Source organism: Prionailurus bengalensis, chromosome D1 (genome assembly GCF_016509475.1).
Source record: "Prionailurus bengalensis isolate Pbe53 chromosome D1, Fcat_Pben_1.1_paternal_pri, whole genome shotgun sequence".
Taxonomy (NCBI): Eukaryota; Metazoa; Chordata; class Mammalia; order Carnivora; family Felidae; genus Prionailurus; species Prionailurus bengalensis.
The window spans coordinates 59,298,170-59,317,638 of NC_057346.1; the positions used below are offsets into that span (position 1 = coordinate 59,298,170).

Consider the following 19,469-nt stretch of genomic DNA (forward strand, 5'->3'; position numbering starts at 1 on the left):
TTTTTTTTTTTGCTTTTAATTATTCTGAAATATACATAACAAAGTTTACTAGATTTTTAATAAAGTTTTTGGAGTTTTGTTTTGTTTTGTTTTGTTTTGTTTGAAAGAGAGAGAGAGAGAGAGACAGCATGAGCAGGGAAGGGGCAGAGAGAGAGGGAAACACAGAATCCAAAGCAGGCTCCAGGTTCTGAACGGTCAGCACAGAGTCCAGCACGGAGCTCGAACTCATGAACCGTGAGATCATGACCTGAACCGAAGTCGGCCACTTAACCAACTGAGCCATGCAGGAGCCCCATAAAATTTACCGTCTTAACCATTTTTAACTGTATCCTTCAGTAGTGTTAAGTATGTTCACGTTGATGTGCAACCATTCTCCAGATCTTTTGCACTTTGAAAAACTGAAACCTTTACCCTTTAAACAACTCCCTATCCCCCCAGCTCTTGAAATCCATCTTTCTGCTTTCTGTCTGTGAGTTTGGCTACTCTAGGTACCTCCGATATGTGGAATCATACAGTGTTTATCTTTTTGTGGCTGGTGTATTTCACTCAACATAATATCCTCAAGATTCATCCATGCTGTATGAATATTTCCTTCCTTTTTGAGGCTAACTAATATTCTATTGTTTTTATATGCCACATTTTGTTTATCCATTCATCTATTTTCTTTTAATTTTTTTTTCAACGTTTATTTATTTTTGGGGGACAGAGAGAGACAGAGCATGAATGGGGGAGGGGCAGAGAGAGAGGGAGACACAGAATGGGAAACAGGCTCCAGGCTCTGAGCCATCAGCCCAGAGCCCGACGCGGGGCTCGAACTCACGGACCGCGAGATCGTGACCTGGCTGAAGTCGGACGCTTAACCGACTGCGCCACCCAGGCGCCCCTATCCATTCATCTATTGATGGACACTTGCATTGCTTCCAACTTTTGGCTATTGTGAATAATGCTGCTGTGAGCATGGGCGTACAAGTATCTCTTCAAGATCCTGCTTTCAGTTCTTTTAGATATATACCCAGAAGTGAATTGTTGGATCATATGGTAATCTTTATTTTTAATTTTTGAGGAACCACCATACTGTTTTCCACAACAGCTATGCCATTTTATATTCCCACCAACAGTGCACCAGTATTCTAATTTCTCCACATCCTCCCAACACTTCTTTCCTTTCCTTTCCTTTCCTTTCCTTTCCTTTCCTTTCCCCTCTTTCTTTCTTCTTTTTTAAAAAATGTTTATTTATTTTGAGAGAGAGATAGAGTGTGAGTGGTGGAGGGGAAGAGAAGGGAGATAGAGAATCCCAAGCAGGTTCTGCACTGTCAGTGCAGAGCAGAGTCCATCGTGTGGGGCTCAAACTCAGGAACCACAAGATCATGACCTGAGCTGAAACCAATCAAGAGTCAGACACTTAACCAACTGAGCCACCCAGGTGCTCCCCTCCCTCCCTCCCTCCCTCCCTTCCTTTTCTCCTTCCCATCCTAACAGGTGGAAGACTGGGGAAAGGTCGCATCTTACTGTGGTTTTGATTTGCATTTCCCTAATGATTAGTGATGTTAAACATCTTTCCATGTGCTTGTTCACCATTTGTATGTCTTCTTTAGAAAATGTCTATTCAAGTTCTTTGCCCATTTTTAAATCAGGTTGTTTATTTTGTGGTTGAGTTGTGGGACTTCTTTATATATTCTGGATATTATCCCCTAATCAGATACACGATTTGCAAATATTTTCTCTCATCCAATAGGTTGCTTTGCTGAAGTATTTGAAAGCAAATCCCAGACATGATGTCATTTCACCAAAGGTGGATTTTTTTTTTTTAGTGTCAGAAGGTCCTAGTTGATGCTGAAATGTGACAGTGCAACGTAGAACCAACTTGGAAGTGTGTGTTTGACACTATATGAGGGTGACACTGTGGAGCATTGGGAACATGGTATCTGACACTGAGGATGGGCTACCCTGAGTGAGGGTACAGTGATAGTTTCACTGTGAGTGGCCCTGTGACCCTCAGAAACCATGGGATGACTGAATCAGTGAGTATGTGAGATACGCCATGTGCAAGTGACAGTGATCCTGTCTCTGTGTGTCATCCTGGGGTGATGAGTGTGACACAGAACAGGACGCTGCATGGGAGTGAAAGGGGTCATGAGTGTGCTGTGGGCAATGGGGGTGTGTGGAATCCATGTGGGATCAGCCCAGCCTCAGCTGCTGACCATCGGAGACAGGACAGACATCATAGTGTAGATGAGGAGAAATGCCCTGTATGGACCGAAATGCTGTCTGGGCCAAGGGTGAGTTGGTATGAGGCCCCCTCCGTTCTCTGAACTCCCTAGGAAGGCTTCCCAGAGGCAGGATGGTAGCAGTTCAGCAGGAAGAGTAGGTACCAGTTAAGAGCAAGGGCTGTGGTGTCAGACAGTCCTGTCTGTCTCTGACTTTTAGCAAAAGTCATTTTATGTCTTGAGCCTCAATCCCCTCACATATAAAATACAGCTTGGGGGGGGGCGGCGCCTGGGTGGCTCAGTCGGTTGAGCGTCCGACTTCAGCTCAGGTCATGATCTCACAGTCTGTGAGTTCGAGCCCCGTGTGGAGCTCTGTGCTGACAGCCCGGAGCCTGGAGCCTGTTTCAGATTCTGTGTCTCCCTCTCTTTCTGCCCCTCCCCTGCTCATGCTCTGTCTCTCTCTGTCTCAAAAATAAATAAAAACATTTAAAAAATTGAAACAGCACTTTAATTTTTTTTTTTTAATTTTTTTTCAACGTTTATTTATTTTTGGGACAGACAGGGACAGAGCATGAACGGGGGAGGGGCAGAGAGAGAGGGAGACACAGAATAGGAAACAGGCTCCAGGCTCTGAGCCATCAGCCCAGAGCCTGACGCGGGGCTTGAACCCACAGACCGCGAGATCGTGACCTGGCTGAAGTCGGACGCTTAACCGACTGCGCCACCCAGGCGCCCCGAAACAGCACTTTTAAATGAATGCAGTACCTGGCACTAAGCAGTCGCTCGGTGGTCTCTAGGGGAGCACCACTCCTCATGTCCTGTGCCCAGGCACCCACACTTGTGGGTGTGCAGAATGGGTGTGCTGAATGAGTGGTATCCTGTCCTCCTGTGCCCACGGCCCTCCTTCCCCCCCACCTTCCTTGCTTCTTCTGTCCCCTGCTTAACGTTGCCAGCTTGCCCCTGCATCTTGCCCCCCCCCCCCATCCTCACCCACTGTCAGCCTCCAGCCCAGGCTCCTGCAGCCTCATTCAATTAGGCCGATGCAATTTTCTCAAGAAAAAACCCTATAATTTGCTTAATCACACCAGTAGGGGATCTGGACCCGGGTGGGGATGGGCAGGAGGTCCACACCAGCAGCTAAGGGCCCAGGTGTAGTTGTGCCTGTCTCTCAGGACCCCTACCTGCTCCCTTGGACCCCATTCAGTAGCCAACAGAGTCCAAAGCTTGGGTCTCCCCAACTGCGTCTGTTCTACAGAGATCTTGAGACAGGAGCTTGGCCTGACTGGGTTCACTTGTGTCCCTGAGAGGGTCCCTCACCGTCTCCGTGTCTCAGTCACCCTCTCCAATAATGGGAGATGGGCTGAGGGTGGGGGTGTCTCTGAGCATCCAGCCAGCCTAGCTGGTCTCTGCAGGTCGGGTCCAGTCAGTCCCCTCATGGCTTCCCTTTGGGGCTTTGGAGAGGCAGAGCTGGAGGGCTGGTCAAGGGAACAGAGCCCCAGGGGAAGGGGGGGGGTGGGTGTCCTCAGAGCCTCATCTGGAACATGGCCACCCCACTCACGCAGAGTCAGAGACCCTTTAGTCCCAGGCTGCACACCTGGAGCAGGGGCTGAGGAAAGGGAGCTGCTACTTTTCAGTCACCTGCAAGGCCACTGCCTCTCACCTCATGCCTTGTACCTTGCACAGAGGTGGGGTGATGCTGAAACCCAGCCCGCCCTCCTCTACCATTCCACACCCCTCAGGGCTGCAACTGCCTAGAGAGTTGGGGTCACCCCTGTCTGACTTGCACAGAAGTGGCCTATGCTGGGAGCCAGCAGAGGCAGGCTTTTATGGTATCATTTCCGTCCTCTCAGCAGCTCTGGGAGAAGGTACCATCCTATAAATGGGGAAACTGAGCCCAGGAAGGGGAAAAGACTTGTCCAGTGCCACACAGGTGACATGCGTCAGGGTAGGGATGTGAGCCCTGGCCTGGGATGAGTGGCGGAAGCAGTGATGACAGTGCACGGAAGCAGAGAATCAGAGCCCCCACCCTCTCAGTCATACACTCATTCAGAGACAAAAGCAGCCACACACTCCCTGGGCACACGCAGGCTCACATCACACACGCATGGACACAGCCCGCGACGGTCACCTGCGCACGCAGATGGCTCAGGCACAGACGTGGACACAGGGGTGCTCACACGGTCATGTTCACACACACTCCCTCACAGAATCACAGATCCATGTGCTTTCACACAGACATTCTCCTAGTGACCCACGGGGCATAGTCTGCTGTGGTCACCTACTGGGCCACAGGGACGTGCGTGACGGACGACTAAGAGGCAGGCCACACACCTGCTTAGGTCACTGGCAAAGTGGAAACTGCCCACAAAGTGAAAGAAAAAAATAGGGGTTTTTTTAAGTTTATTTATTTATTTTGGGGGGTGGGGAGGGGCAGAGAGAGGGAGAGAATCCCAAGCAGGCTCAGCTCTGAGCGCAGAGCCCAATGTGGGGCTCGAACTCCCAACCATGAGATCATGACCTGAGCGGAAACCAAGAGTCAGGTGCCACCTGACTGAGCCACCCAGGCACCACAAAAAAAGATTAATTTTGATGAGCGTATACAGAATTTGCCATCAGAAAAGTCACACAAAAGCGATTTTAATCTTTTTTTCCCAAGATAAAATTAATATAAGGTCAGGGGTAGGGACTCATCATCTTTTCAGGGTTTTGGGTCGCTAAAGGACCTGCACAGACTCACAAGCACACAATCCCAAGAGATCTTCTGGGCTCACGTGTTTACCCAGTCCGGGGCTGTGTGTGAGTGTGCGTGCGTGTGTTTGCGCACATACTGGCATACCCTCTTGGTGGCTCCCGGATCCTTGGGATGTGAGGAGAGAGAGTCGAAGTTCCAGAGACTCCGGATGTTTGTTTTCTAGCTTCCTGGGCCCTCCAAAGGCAAATAGCTTTGGATGCCAGCCTGCCTGCCTTCCCTGGGCGGGGGCGGGGTGGGTGGGTTGTGTGAAGTGCCTGCTTCTGCCTCGAGAGCCCCGCTGACTGGGGCCTTGGGAGACGAGGCAGAGTGACTGAGGCCCGTGGCCTGTGGCCAGCTTTCCATGAGCTTGCAGGCCCATCATCTCCCCTGTTGGAGGCTCAATTTCCCCATCTGAGAAATGGAGGCAGGGAGGAGGTGAGACTGGATGGGCTTCCCCTTGGAGACTGATATTGAGAGAGACATTCCAGGCCTAGGGTGCAGAAGAGAAAACTAAAGCCGGGGACAGGAGAAGGAAGGGCCAGTAGGGCCCAGGGTTCAGGGAGGGCTCAGGGGTGTCAGAGCTTGCACTGTCTCCCCACCAGTCTCCCCTTCCCTGGAGAAGGGCTGCACCTCAGAGCCTGCATCCGCTGGGGGCCCCTGCAGCCCAGCCCTTGTTGAGCTGCTGAGGGGGGCAGGGTTGGCGGTGGGGATGAGTTGTGAGCACAGCAGACCTGAGCGAGGCCTCAAAGGACAGGAGGGGGAAGAGAGGCCTGGAGGTGGAGGGACTTAGGGGTGGGGGGAGTGAGGTTGGAGAGTTGGGTAGAAGTTAGAGCCTGGGAACCAGTAGGAGCAGGCAGTGGCCCCACTATGAGATACTGAGCACTCGACAAATAGCTCCCAACAGGCCTGGGAGCTCAGAGCCTATCCTGGGCCCAGAAACCATGGCAGTCTTAATGCAAGGGAAGGATACAGTCAGGTTTCCCTTTTAATGAAGCACCACGGGTAAGGGCCAGGGCAACTCAGAGAGGCCCCACACAGTAGATGGGAGCCCAGAGGCAGGGGCATGCCTGAGATGAACCCAGCCCAGAAGATTCCTCACTCCAACCCCCAATAAAGAAGAGCTATTTTTAGGAACAATGAAAGTGCTCACACATTCCTGCAGGGGCAGAAGGAAGGGGGTGGGCAGGAGCCTGTGCAGAGGGAAAGGGCTGACACCAGTCTTCCCTCCAATTCTGACTTTGTCTTCAGGGTCTCCCCGTCAGTGGCTGGGGAGGCTTTATAACCCTGTTAGCCCTGCCTCCCCAGCCCTGTCCCCAGGGTCCCCTCTTCGCTCTTGTGTCTGTCCCTCTGCCTCTGAACTTGTCTCTGTCCCAGTGTCTTTCTCATACCACGCCCCCCCCCCCCGCGCCCCACCCCCTTGGGATCTGGGGAACAGCTGGGATGGGCCAGGCCCCGAAGATTGAGCCAAATACAGTCATGGGACCAGCAGTGAGGCTGTGGGAGAAGTGCATACCAGAGAATAGACAGAAAGTACGAGGGACAGACACAGAGAGCCTGGGGAGGCCAAGAGGCAGGGAAGGAGCTTTGGACACAGGGAAAGCCCCAAGGCAGGCCTCAAAGGTGATGGTGGCGGCAGGGGCTCTGTGTCCTGCTCTCTGACTTGTCCCAGAGGAGATGCTCTGCCAGGCTCACCCTCCCTCTACCTCCCACCAGCACCCTGCCCTCTGCAGGCCCACACTAACCCTATATACCAGGCTAGTGCCGCCCGGGATTTACCTCCCACTCTGGGCACTCTGTCTGCCACAGAAGGGGAGACGAGAAACCCTGCCTCTGGCCTAGAGAAAGACACCCAGCCGCACCCCACATCTGAGAGGGGCTCAGCCCATCCCCTGGCCAAAGCCAGGAATTGGAGGGGCCCCAAAGGCAAACAGTGCCAGAAGGGAGGGAGCCTAGTGTATCTTGAAGTGCCCTGAGCTTGGCCATGGACCTCTTGACTCCTTGTGAGGCCCTGGCAGGTGCTTTCTTTCTTCCCCTGGCCCTAGGCTACCCCCATCAAGCTGGGGATTAGGCTCCTTGAGGCCTAGGGCCCTCTAGGCACTGGTCCTGCAAGAATTCTCAGGAGGCCTGGGAGGAGGACAAGTGACCCACCCAGGAAGGCTGCCTGGAGGAAGTGACCTCAGTCATGAAAAAAGGGGACAGTGATAATGCTCCTTTGGGGGAAGAGCTCCTCCATCCTGACATGCTGTCCCCAGCCTCATCTGCACTGGGAGATGATCCTGAAGCATAGAGGACCTTCTGGTCCATGGAGTTGCCTTAGAAAAGTTTCTAAAAGCTGTCAACACAAGGTACTCTCATTCCTCAGGCTCCTTCTCTAAGACAGTTACCGTGCCAGACTTGGGAAACTTTGAGAGCTCTCAGCTATCTTCCCGGCCTGGGAGCCTTCAGAGGGCATGGGGTCCACCATCTACTCAGTGATGGCATGTACCCCCTCACAGCCCAACAGGTCTGGGCACTCAGGAGTCCAACTGATCTGGCATTTTGTAGCTCAGCAAATATCTCCTGACACCTGTGATGAGCTGGATGAAGCTGGGGACTTGGGGAGGAACAGGACACAACCTCTGGCCTCTAAAAGCTCCCAGTCTGCTGGGGGAGCCAGATGGGAAATAGTGGCAATGCATCAGCACATGCCATGCCCGGATGGGGAGAGTGCAGGACTGCACGAGAGCCGGTGGGAGGGTCAGATTTGCCTGAGAAAGGCAGCAACAATGAAAAGTTCCTGGACAGAGGCCCAGAGTAGGGATGTGGGTCACTCATTCATTCATTTGTCCATCCATTCATTTGTCCATCCATTCATGTACCCAGTTGATCCTTTGGTCATTATTTCCTCAGAGACAGAAACTTCTCTGACACTGGCCCAGTGGGTCACTCCTCTCCATCCTCCTCTTCTGCTCTAGACACTGTGTCTGCCTTTCAGAGGCTCCTTGATTTTCTTTGTCCAGCTCCCAACCCATCAAGAAGACTGTGTGAGAGGTGAGGCTGAGGAGGGTTTGAAGACATCTAGGGCCAAGGAACCCAGAGCTGGAGACCAACCAAGCTCACCAAGCCTTTTCCCCATGGCCCCCCTCCTTGTTAGTACATCCTTGGGGACAGGGAGCTCACCCCTTCCTCCTTCCCAGGCTTCTCTCTTATGGCATAACTGACTCCCAGTGAGTTTACATCTGCTTCCTTTTGATTACCTCGCTATGCCAGGAGTGGAGGAGGATGAAGAGGCACCAGGTAATCATAATGACCAAGACAGAAGGGTGCCTTGGTGGCTCAGTAGGTTAGGCCTCTGACTCTTGATTTCAGCTTGGTCATGACCTCACGGTTGGCGAATTTGAGCCCCGTGACCAGCTCTCCTCTGATAGTGCAGGGCCTGCTTGGGACTCTCTCTCCCTCTCTGACCCTACACAGCTCACACACTTGTGCTTTTTCTCTCTCTCAAAATAAATAAACATTAAAAAAAAATCAGAATGACTGGGACAGCTGTGATGAGGGGGACACTGGTGATATGCTGGGGAGGAAGGCTGTGGCCTCAAGGAGAATGTGGGCCACGAAGATTGAGATCACTCTTGACCCTGCCATGTGGATGAGGCAGTTAAAGGTAGGGAATCCAGGAGCCTGTCCTGGCCCCCCTTGGTCTGATGTCTGTCTCCCAGGGCCATCTTCCCCGCCACACATTCAGCTTTGCCTCCCTCCCTCTGCCTGCTCTGGTTATTCCCTTCAACCCTCCTTCCCTGACCCCAGACCCTGTGCTAGAGACTAAGAGGTTCCAGGGAGTCAGACTGCAGAGAGCTGATTGTTCACACAAGCCTACCTTCTCTCCCCAACTCCTTCCGTCCTCCTGTCCTTCATCCATCCTCAAACCTAGCCCCTGAGGGATCTAGGGGGGCCTGGGACAATTGGAGGGCGTGTTGGAGGAGGCAGGCTCTGGAGTAGAAGCTGAGACTGGCTTAGAAACGGTGAGGGGCCTAGAAGGAGCTGGCTGGGCATACTGAAGGGGAAGGGCCAGCAGGAGGGGGCCGAGCTCATCCGGGAGGTGGAGCGCCCACGGGGTGCGGGCGCCAGGACTGGGCTCAGGTGTATTCTACAGTGCACGTGTCTCCAGTGTGGCTCGGAGGCTGGAGACGCGGCCCTGTTGGAGTAACAACTGCAGCCGGAGTCTGCAAAGAGTGGGGAGGGGGGGGGGGAGGAGCAGGGGAGGGGGAGGGGAAAAGGGTAAACAACGGAGAAAGGTGAGAAGAGAGGGGCGGAGGACAGGCCTTTACTCTAGGCTGGGCTCCTGAGCTCCAGGTGGCCTTTGTCTCAAGCCACCCCTCAGTCCCACCTCACCCTCTGCTTCCAGCAAACCCGCTTCTCCCCTTCTTTGGGACCTTCCATGAGGGGGTTCCATTCCCCCCGACAGAAGGGCAGGAGCCACTGGGAGGCTGTCCTCAGAGGACGGGCGGGTCTCACCTGAGCAAGGATGATCAAAACAGGATGATCAAAACAGGCACCTTCCATAATATGTACTAACATAGTATGGTGACAGATGGTGACTACATTTATCGCGATGAGCGTTTTGTAATGTATGTAATTGGCAGATCACAATGTTGTGCACCTGAAACTAATGTAATAGTGTATGTTGACTATTCAGCAGTAAAACAAAACAAACCCCTCCCAGGGCTCGCAGGAGGATTAGTGATAATGTATGTCCCTGAGTCTCAAAGTGCGGTCCCTGGGCCAACAGCAGCCGCAGCCGCAGCTATAAATGTGTTGGAAATGGAAATAGTTGGCATCATCCCAGACGTACTGTATCAGAAACTCTAGGGGCGAGGCCAGCGATCTGTACAATAGCCAGCCCTCCAGGGGATGCTGGTGGGCACAGATGTTTGAGAGCCACTGGTGGCCAGCTCACAGCAGGTGTTTGAAAAAGATGCCATCCCTTTCCCCAAGTCCGACGCCCCAGTCAAGCCAGGCTCTGACATTTGTGTTATTCCAACTGTGGCCTGGGTCTCTGTCCTGCCTCTTCCTTCTGATCAGGTCTCCCAATGATCACCAAGCCTCTTTTCCCTATTCCCTTGCTCCTGACTCAGGCTTGTTAAGGGAGGTCTGGGGGTACAAGACCTAGCATCCAAGGTGCAGCTCTTCTGTATTTGAGGCATGAGTGTCTGTTAGAGGCGGTTCCTTGGGCAGGCGGCAGGCATGGGTGGAAGCGGAAGAAGGGAGGAGGGCCTGCCTCTTGTTCTTCCTTGACATCTCTTAACTCTGCAGGGCTGGGCACGCTGTGAGGGCTGGGCACACTGTGGGGAGCCGCAGAGTCAGGTTGGGGTGCTGGAGCCCAGGCTGGGGTCTGAGGCCCAGCCAAAGGGGGCTTCCATGCTCTGAACCCCTGGGAGGCTTCCTCTGGGGAGTTCTGTCGGTCACCCTCATACGGCAGCTCGGTTTGTCAGTGCTGGGCACAGAGATGGACAAATTCTTCTTTGCCCTAGAAGGGCCCCATTGTCCAGGAAAATAAGAGACTGTATATATAGATCACCAAAACACGGGTCAGGAAGCAGGAGAATGTAGATGGCATCTGCCCTGGCACCCCTGATTTCCCCCATCTTGGGCTGTCTCCCTGGGTCCCTCCCATTCTGTGGGTACCCATCATGGGTCAGTTGCTCTCTCCCGAAGTTCTCAAGGGGGACTGCTTGGAGGTTTTGCAGGAGGAATGGGTGGGGGCTGGAGTGTGCAGGGGAGAGATGGGAAGAGAAGCCATCTGAGAGGAGAGAAGACTTGGGGTGGGAAAAGATGTTGACCCTCATGGGGTTATGACAGGAGAGCAGCCTGTGACAGAAATGGGCATCAACTAAGGGAGGCATGGAGAAAAGAGAGATCCACTTAGAGAGATTGGGAGAGACAGGGCCTGAGAGAGACACACAGCCCAGAGGGAAAGAAAGAAGGATAGAGGCAAAGAGGGGCTCCAAGGCCCTGGGGATCTTGAAGAACACCCATGCTTCAGAGAAGGGGATACCAAGGCCCACAGAGAGACACCCCGCCCCCACCTAGGCCACACAGGAGACCTAGCACAAGCAGAGTTGGATGAATCAGTCCTTATGGCCAGTCCCAGTAATACAACTTGAGTCTTAGGAGGGACTTGGCCATTGGGTTTGATGCTATTACCTTGTAGGCCACCAAGAGGGGCACTGTGAGGCTTCCTTCCACAGAGGGAGAGGTAGGCTCTAGGTTCCAGTCAGTGGGGAGAGCAATAGAAGGGTCTAAAGTGGTGGGAAAAGACATAGAGACTCATGAAGACGAGAGAGGAGGGCAGCTTGTGACAGTGATGCTGACCCTCAGGATGGGTATCAGTCTCTGCACAGGTAGCATCAGAAGGGCTAAGGCCAAAGTCTCTGGCTTTTACAATCCTAGGCACTAAGAAGGAATCAGAAGTAATTTAGTCTAGACCCTTCTCTTCCCCTTCTCAATTATAGAGATGCCGATCTAGCCACACTACTGGCTCCGGAGGAGCCCTGACTCATAACAGACTCCCCTTTCTTGGTACCTGGGTTGAAAGACTAGTGCTCCCAGAGCAGCACTTGTCTACAGTGCTGACTGGCCCTATCTCCAACCACAGAGTTGCAGGTAGGAAGCCAGCGAAAGCAGGGAGGCTCCATCCATCCATCCATCCACAACATGTTAAACTACAAAACCATAGAACTATATGTGCAGAGCTGGAAGGACCCATTTTTACTAATGAGAAAGCTGAGACTCGGAAGAAAGGGGCCTGCTAAGGCCACAGAGTTTCTGTAGTCAATCTGGGACAGGACTGGAAATTGCTGCTGTTTTCTACACACCACAAATTCTCCCCTGGGGTCTGGGAAATTGCCTGGTTGTTATGCTGATATTTATATTGGTGTTTGTTCAAAAAAAAAAAACTGAGAGGGCAGGAAATGTGACCTCCTTCACTCCACTCTGAGCCTGGGCTCTGTGTGTGTGTGCGTGTGTGTGCATTATATATATGGCTGTGTTTTTATCTATGTGCGTGCTTGTTTGTGTGAGGCTGTGTGCATGCGTGATGGACAGAGGCGTGTGCATTCTCAGGTGCTCCACTGATTCTGTCCTCCCTTCACGGAGGCAGTCACTTTGCTCTCTGAGTCCTTTGCATCATGGGCTTTGGAATTTGAGCTATTTCCTTCCCTGAGTTGATGCAGTGGAGGTGAAGTTGCTTGGAGATCTGGGAAGGATACAGGGAGGAGGTGGCATTTGAGCAAGCTTGAAGGCCCCTTTGAGAGTCAGGTATGAAAGTGGTCTTCCCAGCACCCTCCCTCCTGGGACAGGCTGGGCAGGGCTGGGCCAGGAGGCAGATGGACAGAAGGATGCCAGGCAGAGAGCCTCAGGCTTCATCAGCCATGTCTGCTTCCTGCCCACTCTGGCCAAGGACGATGGCCAAGGATGTGAAGCCCCTTTCTGCTGCTGCCCCAACTTTCCTTTCCTGTGCCCCCGTCACCACCATTATCCTGCCCTTAGTCTGAAAAGTCATAGAAAGCTGACCAATCTGAACAAAGGCCAGACAGGCACCCACCAATTCCAGTAAAGGACAGGTCAGGGCATTCCCCAATCCCAGTAAAGGGCAGGTGGAGGTGCCCACCAATTGGAACAAAGGACAGACTATTCTCTCTAAGCCCCCTGGGAAGGGAGCTGGGGGGCGGGTGCAGAGCAGGAGCCAGACTGGGGCTGGACAGGCAGAGACTTGTGCTGTGGACCTGGTGCTGCCTGATGGGCTGGCTGACCACCAATGGGACATTCCTTTTCTTTGAGTCTTGGTTTCCTCATCTGTCAAATGGGAAGACTTAGCTGTCCCAAGATTATGGCTTTGAAGAGTTTCTGCCCCCACAGCAGAGCTTGGCCCCACTTCTCTAACTTCTATGGCATATACTTAATCAAACTGCACTGGAGGTCAAGGCCCCACAGGGCTCAGCTCGACTACCCTCCACCTCCTAATCCCCCCACCTCCAGGCAGGAAAAGACCTAAATCAGCACCACCTTCTGGGGTCCTGCTCTGGGAGCCTCAGCCTGAGGAGCCTGGGTTGGCAGACTTAATTTGGAGATTGTTTGGGACATGAGCCCTTTCTCCCTTCTTTAGTCTGCAGAATTGACCTCGAAAGGCCACACTAGCTTATGTGTATATTGTGTGTGCAGCTGTTACTAAGTCCTGGCCCTGTGAACACATAAGGAAGTAGCTGCACCTGTGTGTGTGCCTGGAGGTATCTGAAGGCATGTTGGGTGTTCCTGCAGAGATGTGGAAATCTGTGGCTGTGTGGCCGGGTATAGGTGGTGCTGAGAGTGTGTGAACTGGGATGAGGAATGCCCAAGGGTTAAAGGACAATTAACCCAATTTGGGGATTATAATGTTTGGAATCAGCAGCTTCTGATGTCCAACAGCAGAAATGGATCTCTGTGACCAAGATGTGTCTTCATTCTTGAGCAGTGGGAGGGATCAGAGGGAGGCTGGGGTTTGGGGACAGCAATGCCAAGTGAGCATTCGGGGAGCGAGTCCACCCCTGCCGCCCATTCGTGGAAACAGGACTAGGTGGCCATGGGAATGAGGGAGAAAACCGAAGCCAAGAACATGCAAGGGTGAAACCTGTAGCTGAAGCCTGGACCCCGGTACAGGACTCCCATATGTGGCCTCTCTGAAAGATGGGCACTTCGTCCATTCTTTCACACCCTTAGGGATAGGCAGCTTACTTCCTCCTTGTCTCCTGGTGGCCGATGCCTATGTAGCATGGCTCTGCATAGATAAAAGTCCTTCATCCCATTGGGTCAAGGCCAGCCTCTTTTAAACCTATGGGTCTCCAGGCTGTCCCTGGGGCCACGGAGTCCTGTCCCCTGCTCAGGAAAGCCTGACAGATTTGGAGTCAAAGATTGTGACCCATGGGTCTGCTCTGCTGTAGGCTGGGCACCCCCAGACTCTCCAGTCTCAGGCACATGCAAAACTTGGTTTCTAGTTCCCTCCTTACATGGGTCACCTGTGAATGAGTCTCATCTTGTCCTCACTTGGGAGGGACACAATGCGCTGGGGATGATCTAATCAGCCAATAGAGGTGGGAGAACTGTCATCTTCCCTATTTGGGATAACAGATCTTTATTAATATGGCCTGCAGTGTCAGCATTTTAATTTATTACCAGCCACACATACACTATGGGCTCAGACTGAGTTTGTGGTTCACTAAGACCCTCAACCCCGTAACATTTTTATATGAATGGGGGCCAAGCCATGTCGCCTTCCTCCTACAGTTAACCATTTTGCTTTTTGAACACAGACCCAGCCATCCACAGAAAGGAACTTCAAGGGCTTGTGGGGAGGGCATGGCTGAGTGGACGGTATGAGTCATGAGCCTGCCTTGGCCCTGGATCCCCTGTTCCATTACCTTTCTTTTTGATCCCTGTGGCTTGGCCAAGTTAATAGAGTGAGAAGCGTGGACGTTTCTTCTGTTCCGGCTCTCCAAGGACAAGGCCTGTTCCTGGGATGGGAAAGCTGTGAGGCAGTCAAGGCTGACTTCTCCTTCCCCCACTATCTTGCCAGGGGCTGGCCCAACTGTATTTCTCTCACCTTGTGGGCTCATGCACCCCATGGGCTCTCGCTAGCTCCCAGGATTCAAATTGAGGTTTTATTTGTTTGCTTGTTTTGCTTTGTTTTAATATGGAAGATTGTGCTTTCCCTACTGTGTCAGAGTTGTCCTTGGCTAAAGGACAAGAGGCCTGGGAGCTAATCTAAACTTGACCTCTTGGCTCACTGTGAGCATGTTAAGCCCCTGGCCCTTCTCTGAGCCCCCTTTTCCCATCTGTAAGATGAGTGGACCTGGATACTCTAGGGCCATAAGACTTGTTGGATTCTGAGATTTTAAGATCCCGGGATTTAAGTGTCTGAGAGACTTGGGCTCTGGTTTAAGCTGGGACTTTGTGCTCACAGCTGTCTGGGCAGATGGGGCTGCCCTGGCCTGCCTGGAGAAAACCCTCACTGCCCTTTTCTCTCTTCCAGGATGCTTTGCTGAGCCTGGGCTCTGTCATCCACATCGCGGGCTTCCAGCGGGCTGTCAAGGAGGCCCTTTCAGCTGTGCTCCCCAAAGTGGTAGGTGCCTTGCCCCACACTTTCCCACCTCCCAAATCTTTGGCCAGCTCCTTACTGTGTACCTCACACAGAGTTGAGAAGGAAGAGGCAGGGTCCCTGCCCAGAGGATTCTCGCCGGGAAGGGAAGGGTTTGGGTAAGTGTTCTGAGAGGGCATTCTGGAAGAGAAGGGCTGAAGCTAAGTCCCAAAGAATGAACTTACATAGGAATTCTGGAATATCAGAGACAGAAAGGGACTTAGAACTTCATTGGAAAGATCATGTCTCAGATAATGGAAAGGATTCTCCTAGGATAATAGCTAGAACATAGTGGAGTCAAGTGGGCTTTAAAATATATAGCTGGAGGGGTTGAGGGTAGACATGCAGAAGAACTTCCTTGATCCCAGATCCCATTCCAGAGGTGCTAGAATGAGGCTCAGCTTTATTGAGTGAGTCGTGTGAAGTTAAAGTGTCCTGCCTGGAGATAGGAAGCTGGACAAGGTGACCTCTAGAAACCTTTAGGCTTCTCTCTGACCTGCCCCAATACCATGGATGATTGCAGATTAGGGGCAGGTGGAGGGTGGCTGCTTGGGCCCTGGTCCCCTTGGTTGTCTGGGCTCAGAGTGCCTTGGTAAGGGAACTGCGCCCCTCCTGAGCTGCCCCCCAGTCATTCCCCAACCTGGCTCCAGTGGCTACTGCTCACACCTTAGGCTGTAGGACAAGTAAACTTGCCCTGAAGACCTGGAGCAGCACTGTCTCAGCTGTCAGCCTAGTGGGGGGAAGGGGAGCACAGTCTGAACCTGCCAAAGGAGCACTAAAGACTTCCAGGAGGAAGAGACGCCTCAACTGGGTCCCACAGCTTGGAATCCCTTCTCCCCTACTCTAGACACCAGCCAGAGTCAGCCTCTGCCAAAACGTGACATCCTCCACCCCCACCTCCACCCCTGCAAGCCTATCATATCTGAATCTACTTGATGGATGAACCACTAGAGGCCCAGAGAGGGAAGGCACCTCACCCAAGGTCACACAGCATGACAGGGACAAAGGGGGATTGGCACCTAAGCATCCCCATTCTCTCTCCTCTGCTCTGCCTTCTCAAACCTTCTAGAAGTTCAGAGCCCTGGAGGAGGGCTAATGAGTGAGCTTTATTGAGTGTGAAATTGGTAGGAAGTGGGTGGTGTGTTTGAGCCCAAAAATAAATCCTCCCAGAGAAGGGTAGGACTGAGGCAACATCTGGCCTGGGGTGGAGAAACATCTGGAAAGGAGGGGGTGGGGAGGTTAACAGGTCAGCATCTGCAAGGCTGCCCTGGGCCCCTCTGTGGCTATTGAGACTGTCCTGGGAGGGGTAAGAGGAGGTGACTGGCTACATCTTCATAGGCAGGGTGCCTGGTGGTTGTGCCAGTGTAGATGCCCTGTACTGGATTAATTGTATTTCCAAAGCTGGGGGCTTGGAAGACAGCTGTGGTTCAGACAGTTAGGTTCCTGGGACAACGGGACATGTCTACCTCAACTCATCCAAGAGACCTGTATGAGCTAGGGAAGCCCTGACTTTGGGCAGCCCTGCTTTAATTGCATGGAGGGTCTCAGTCCCTCTCCTCCCCCCAACACACACCCAGGAGGGGTGGGGAGATGGGAGGTGTGATCTGCACCCAGGGAGGGGTGGGTAGGCAAGAGGTCTAGTCTGTCCCCAGGGAGTGGGAGCAGGGATGGGGGGGAGCATCTGACCTGTCCCCAGGAAGTAGGGGAAGATGGGAGGGTCTGCTCTGCCCCCAGGAAATGGGGTGAGATGGAAGGTCTGGTCTGCTCCCAGAGAATGGGGGCAGGGACTGGAGGGGGTGGGTCTGGTCTGCCCCCAGGGAGTGGAGTGGGGGTGGGGGGAAGGGCAGATGGGCGGTCTACTCAGTCCTCAGAGGAGGGAGGGAGATGGAGGTGTCTGCTCAGCCCCCAGGGAGGGGTGGGGCGCTGGGGGAGGGGTCTCCACACTCCTCCTTGGTGAGGAGAGCCTCTGGCACCTGGCTCCCTCATCAGCACCCATTGTGGCAGGCAGCCCCGAATGCAGATGGTGCTGATGTGTCTGAAATGGTTCCCTCCTTCTCTCCAATAAACTCAGCTAATTTTAACCCAGAGGGCTGAGAGTGAGGGGGTGGGAGATAGAGGGACATCCGGAAGTGATGAGGATCTGTCCTCCCAGGCTCCCCACCCCTTGTGTACCCACCTCTCTCTCTGCCCGGGGAAGACTCACTGTGTGACCCCGTGTGCCGGGTGGTCTCTTAAACTCTTTGGGCCAAATCCCTCAGGCCCCTCCCAGGCTGCTGCAAGGATTGGAGGACAAGAAGGAGGCTGGATATAGATGAGGAGAGGCCTCCCTCCCACTGATTTCTCCATCCCTAAACTCCCAGCCTAGACCCTTACCCTGGAGGACAAGGGGCCTCCAGTTCTGGCCTGTGACTTGCCCCTGTCACCCTTCTCAGGCCCTATCATCCCCAGCCCATACCACCAATGAACTGGTTCAGGTTCTCTGGAAGCAGGACTGGAACTGGGGCTGGGAGGGTGGGGGCAGCCAAAAACAACAAGAGTGGCTGGCAGGACTGTGGACACCCACAGTGGCAGAAGGGCCGCTACTTCAGCTGAGAGGGATTCCACACTTACTGGCACACTTACTACGGGTGGGCCTTCAGCGCCTGGCTCCAGTGTCATCTCCTCCAGAAGCCCTCCCTGGCAGCGCAGCAGAGAGGAGAGACCTGCCTGCCCGCACCAAGAAAACAGCGCCCCTCGGGATACTTACCTGGGTGCGTGGGTACCCCTCGGGGTCTTCTGGACAGCACCGGCCTCTGGGTCTCCCTCCCTCCGCACCCAGAGTGTGCACGGTGGGGCGCTCAGTGAGGCTGGGCTGAATGAGCTGGTTACGGATCCCTCGGGGTGACCAGTCCTGTTTGGAGGGGATGTCGATTTTTCACCCGTGGGGTAGTGGGGTTGCCGTGAGGGCAACCACTTCTGCCAAGACCTGGCCTGCAACCGAGGCCAAAATGGCTCTGGGCCCTTGGGGAAGGCAGACTGACAAGCTGAAGACTTGACAAGCTTCGAAGAGAGCTTTGATCTCGCTCTGGGGAGTGATCACTCCAAAATGCGCACCTGCTCCTCTCTCTCAGGGCTCACAGCAGTCTCCTCCAAATGTTTATAGGCCCTGCTGACCCTAAGACAACCTCCTGTGTCCCCTGACTCCCCTGTCAGTTCCATAAATGCTCTGTGCTCTTTACACTGCCTGCCTGCTACTTGGCCCAGAAGCCACTCTTTGTGCCTCACCGACTCCCAGAATGTGTTTCATTTTTACTGTAGTTACAGATGTAAGGTCACTTCCTCCGGGAAGTCCTTCTGGCTTGAGTCACAGTGTGTGGTTTCTTGTAGAATTACTTGTGTCTCTGAGGTAGGAGGGACTCTTCCAGGGTGTTCTGAGCCCCTCTTGGCATTTAGCCCTGCGTAGACCACTCAGTTGTTTGCTGAGGCTAGAGTCCCAGCAAACTGAGGTGGGTGGTGGGTGAGATTTGTCTGCACCTTAAGTCCTTCAGACTCTTTCCCCAGCACTTTGGATTTGGGGTGATAGACAAGGAAAGCCTGCAGGGTCACGGGTCACTGCCTGCCCAGAGAACCCCCTCCAAGAGGAGAGGGTGAGGTGTAAGTTCATAAGGGACTTTTTCCACCATGGCTACATGTTAGAATCACCTGGGGAGTAAAAACAAACAGATGCTTGATCCCACTCCTAGAGGGTCTGTGACCTTGTCACCCAGATCCATGTCTGGGCTGGGACAGGGCTGCTGGGAGGGCTCTGTATAGGGTCTCATGAGTGCCTTCTGTCCTAGGAGACTGTCTACACTTACCTGCTGGATGGGGAGTCCCGGCTGGTGTGTGAGGACCCCCCCCACGAGCTGCCCCAGGAGGGGAAAGTCCGGTGAGCCATTTTGCACCCCACTGCCTCTAGCACAGTCAAGGATCTCAGGCCTGGGGGACCTTCCAAAGTCATCCAGTCTGATCTCCCCCACCTGACCTTGACCTCAGCTTCCCTGCCAGCTGGGGTTCCTTGGCTGGGTCACTGGCACCCCCCAGAGGGGAGAAGCAGTGTCTTTTCTCATGTTGTGTTGGGGCAGTGGACAGCACAGGGAAAGGGCCAACTGGTAGGTTTTCTTCTAGAAACCTGGAGAGCTCTTCTAAATTGCTGCAGCCTCCTCAGAGCCCAGTCTCAGAAGGTCAGGGCTGCAGTTTATCAGTTAGAACCCAGCAGGCTATGAGAACTGCCTGGGAAGTTCTCACAGAATCACAGAATGCTGCACCTGCGGGAGCACATGGTGTCAACCCGGTATGTGAGAGCAGGGAGAAGGAGATCAGAGACAGTGTCCTGCTGTGGGTTCTGAGCCTGACTGCCTGGGTT

The 19,469-nt window shown here is 53.5% G+C and overlaps 1 protein-coding gene across 3 annotated transcripts in view; it reads left to right on the forward strand.

Moving 5' to 3' along the window:
• The window catches only part of PDE2A (phosphodiesterase 2A), a 94,316-nt gene that overhangs the window by 47,060 nt on the left and 27,787 nt on the right, over positions 1–19,469 (forward strand). For all 3 annotated transcript variants that reach the window (XM_043580325.1, XM_043580323.1, XM_043580324.1), the window contains 2 exons: positions 14,981–15,070; positions 18,904–18,992. In XM_043580325.1, the coding sequence (XP_043436260.1) occupies positions 14,981–15,070; positions 18,904–18,992 (179 nt within the window). The remainder of the gene's footprint in view (positions 1–14,980; positions 15,071–18,903; positions 18,993–19,469) is intronic.